Raw genomic sequence first — 3,956 nt, 5'->3', positions numbered from 1 at the left:
CTCGGCCTCCCAAAGTGCTGGGATTACAGGCGTGAGCCACTGTGCCCGGCCCGAACTTGTTCTTCTTAAAGCAAGTGCCCAGTGGGCCTGTTCTGGTGCCTTCTACCAGGATCAGCTCAGACAGTTCAGAGTCCAAGCCAAAGACGAGAGACCGGGTGATTACGGTTTTTTTGGAGACAGTCTTGCCCTGTCACTCAGACTGGAGTGCAGTGGTTCAATCTTGGCTAATGGCAGCCTCCGCCTCCTGAGTTCAAGTGATTCTCCTACCTCAGCCTCCCGAGTAGCTGGGATTACAGGCATCCACCAAAGTGCCTGGCTAATTTTTTTTTTGTCTTTTTAGTGGAGACGAGGTTTCACCATGTTGGCCGGGTGGGTCTTGAGCTCCTGGCCTCAAGTGATCCAGCTACCTCTGCCTCCCACAGTGTTGGTGTTACAGGTGTGAGCCACCATGCCCGGCCGAGACCAGGTGATGAAAATTTGGTTGTGGGCAGGCACGGTTGCTCATGCCTGTGGTCCCAGCTACTCCGGAAAATGAAGCGGGGGAGGATCGCTTGAGCCCAAGAATTCCAGGCTTCAGTGAGTCATGATCGTACCACTGCACTCCAGCCTGGGTGACAGAGCAAGACTTGGTCTCTCAAAAACAAATAATAAAGGAAAGAAAAGGCGGTCTCTTTTCTTCCCCCAAGATAGCTTGTCCTAAGGACAAGGCTCTGAGGGGTAAGGAGACAGGGTTTGGTTTTAGTTTGGACTCTCCTGCTCCCGTGTCCCTGGGACTGGTGAGTTTAGGCTGCACTCCTCTGTCTCCGAAGCCCTCCGTGGTCAGGGCCAGTTGGTGGGAGGGAGGGGAGGGGGGCAGTTGATGGAGCAACGGGTGGGTGGGGCTCCCAGGGCCACGCCTCCCACCCCCTGCTGAAGCACTGCTGGGCCTCAATGACCCTGCCCCCATACCTGGCAGGCCCTGACCGCAGAGATCGTGAAGACCATCCGGGACATCATTGCCCTGAACCCTCTCTACAGGTGGGCCTCCGTGCGGGCGGCTGCCAGGCGGGGGTGTCTCTGTGTTTCTGCAGCTGGGTGGATGGGGAGCTTCCTCAGTGTCCTCCTGGGAGGAAACCTCGCCTGGGGCAGGGATTCGTGGCCCAGGGAGCAGCCTGTGCAGAGGAGCCTGCTGCCCACTGGGGCATGGGGCAGGTGGGAGGCCCGGGGCCTCAGCAGGCCCGGGTTCCTTGTCCCCTTCTGCTGAGGCCGGAAGCTGTTGCTGGCATTGGCTGGGGGAGTGGGGAGCAGACTGCTGAGGTGAGGTCACTGCACGGCTCCCATGGGGGCTGCACGTGGGGATGCCACATGCCTTTCCAGCCCAGGACAGGTGGGCCCTGAACTTGGCACCAAGCAGCAGAGCTTGCTCCCAGCAAGCACCCCTAGGCCCTGCCCGTAGCTACAGGGGACAAGGACCCTGAGGACTGGGTCCCCGTCAGGGGGCCGCAGTGCAGCAGAGCACAAGGCCATGGACACCGAGGCAGCTCCCTTTGTCCCCCAGGGAGTCGGTGCTGCAGATGATGCAGGCTGGCCAGCGGGTGGTGGACAACCCCATCTACCTGAGCGACATGGGCGCTGCGCTCACCGGGGCCGAGTCCCACGAGCTGCAGGACGTCCTGGAAGAGACCAACGTGAGTGCCCCCCACTCCACAGCCCCCCACACCTGGCTGCACCCCACCTCCACTATGCTCCGCCCATGCCCAGCTGCCCTCACTCCTCCTCGGCTCCCCCGCGCCTGCCTGCCCTCGCCCCTACACCTTGTGCCATCCACACCCAGCCGTGTGTCCCTGGCTCTGTTTTTGAGATGATTTCCCGCTATGTGCCTTGATCCACATCCGTCCGCCTTTGAGCGGCTTCATAGCCTTCAGCTGGGAGTTACCGTTGCGGGTTCGGTGGGATCCTCTGGGCCGCGTACCCGGGGCATCACCAGTCTTTTGCTGTTGTGAGCAGCATTCCTGAGATCGTCCCCATGCATGCAGCTGGAGGGCCTGCGGAGGTATCCATAGGATGCGTTTCCAGCACAGGATTTGTCAGGGCAGAGGGCACGCACGCCTCTGCTGGGTGTGGCGTGGCCAGGCGCTCCTGGCAGCATCTCTCAGGATGCGCCTTTTCCCCCACCTCGGCCCTACATGCACAGATACCGACTTCTGCTCATCCTTTCCGCCCTCCCTATCTCGGCAGATTCCCAAGCGGCTGTACAAGGCCCTCTCCCTGCTGAAGAAGGAATTTGAACTGAGCAAGCTGCAGCAGCGCCTGGGGCGGGAGGTGAGCCTGAGGCTGAGGCGCAGCCACTCTTGGGGGCGTTCCCCTCAGGCCACGTGACATCAGTCAGGCTCTGGAGCACACAGAGGGACCAGTGGCATCGGCCAGGGCAAGCCCAGAAGGCCTGTCTGGGTTTTGAGGGTTTCGTGCCATCATCTGCTCTGTCGTCCTGGGCTGTGGAACTCTGCATTGAACAGGAAAGCTTAAAGCTGGTCCCAGTGTAATGAGCCTAGGGTGGAGCAGTCTCAGGACCATCCCACATCAAGGGAAGAATTCCTCTGCCTTTGTAATCTTGAGGACAGTGTTGGAAATTGGGAAGCAGCCTGGGAAAAGTCGAGATGCTGTTTCTTAAGACCCAGCCATTGAGGCTCACTGTCCTGATACTCGGCAGATCACAGCCTGCCTGATGGTCAGTCACTTCACAGTTGTAGCATTTTTTGGAATTTTTTATTTTAAGACGGGGTCTCAGTCGGCCGCCTAGGCTGGAGTGCAGTGGCGCAATCTCAGCTCACTACAGCCTCCACCTTCAGGGCTCAAGCGGTCCTCCCACCTCAGCCTCCCGAGTAGCTAGGATTACAGGCATGTGACACCACACCGGCTAATTTTTATCTTTTAGTAGAGAAGGGTTTCACCATGTTGGCCAGGCTGGTCTTGAACTCCTGGCCTCAGGTGATCCGCCTGCTTTGGCCTCCCAAAGTGCTGAGATTACAGGCGTAAGCCACGGTGCCTGGCCCCATCTCTATAAAAAATTTTAAAATTAGAGCCAGGTGTGGTGGCAGGTGCCTGTGGTCCCAGCTACCCAGGAGGCTAAGGCAGGAGGATCGCCTGAGCCCAGGAGGCGGAGGCTATGGTGAGCTATGACGGTGCCTTTGCACTCCAGCCTGGGCAACAGGAAGACCCTGTTTCAAAAATAAAACAAAAGATGGAAGGAACCAAAGGCTTCCTGCCCTGGGTTTCGTTTCTTTTCTCTGAGTCCTGGGGGAGCAGAGGGTCCCCACTCGCCCGGGGACGCACACACTCACCCATCTTCCCAGACCCAGGGCCTGACGGCAGCGCCTCACCCCGCAGGTGGAAGAGAAGATCAAGCAGACGCACCGCAAGTATCTGCTGCAGGAGCAGCTGAAGATCATCAAGAAGGAGCTGGGCCTGGAGAAGGACGACAAGGACGCCATCGAGGAGAAGTTCCGGGAGCGCCTCAAGGAGCTCGTGGTCCCCAAGCATGTCATGGATGTGGTGGACGAGGAGCTGAGCAAGCTGGGCCTGCTGGACAACCACTCCTCGGAATTTAAGTGAGCGCCAGGCCCGGGGCGGCCCAGCCCTCGGGCAACCCCTCCTCAGCCCCTGTCTTGGGCAGGCCAGGGGACCCAGCAGGAGCGCCCTGTGGCACCTTCTTGCTGTGGCAGGTGCTCGGTGGTGGGCTGGGAGGTACCCGGTGAGCATCAGTCCTGTTCCTGGGCAGGGCACGTCATCACCATCTCCATTCTCCAAGGAAATCGAGGCTCAGGGCTGTGGAAGTGGTGGTCAAGGCCTATGAGCGGGTAGGTGGTGCCAGGGATTGGAACCCAGGGACACCTGGCTCTACAGCAGGGCTGCTTTTTTTTCCTTTTTTTTTTGAGATGGAGTCTCGCTCAGTTGTCCAGGCTGGAGTGCAGTGCTGC

At 59.3% G+C, this 3,956-nt stretch overlaps 1 protein-coding gene across 5 annotated transcripts in view; it reads left to right on the top strand.

Moving 5' to 3' along the window:
• LONP1 (lon peptidase 1, mitochondrial) overlaps positions 1–3,956 on the top strand; it is a 30,680-nt gene that overhangs the window by 15,596 nt on the left and 11,128 nt on the right. For all 5 annotated transcript variants that reach the window (XM_011943499.1, XM_011943497.1, XM_011943496.1 and 2 more), the window contains 4 exons: positions 956–1,017; positions 1,538–1,667; positions 2,218–2,301; positions 3,367–3,587. In XM_011943499.1, the coding sequence (XP_011798889.1) occupies positions 956–1,017; positions 1,538–1,667; positions 2,218–2,301; positions 3,367–3,587 (497 nt within the window). The remainder of the gene's footprint in view (positions 1–955; positions 1,018–1,537; positions 1,668–2,217; positions 2,302–3,366; positions 3,588–3,956) is intronic.

Source organism: Colobus angolensis, unplaced genomic scaffold (assembly GCF_000951035.1).
Source record: "Colobus angolensis palliatus isolate OR3802 unplaced genomic scaffold, Cang.pa_1.0 Scaffold22, whole genome shotgun sequence".
NCBI lineage: Eukaryota > Metazoa > Chordata > Mammalia > Primates > Cercopithecidae > Colobus > Colobus angolensis.
The sequence above is the reverse complement of the archived record's forward strand: the minus strand, read 5'-3'. Positions and strand labels throughout refer to the sequence as shown.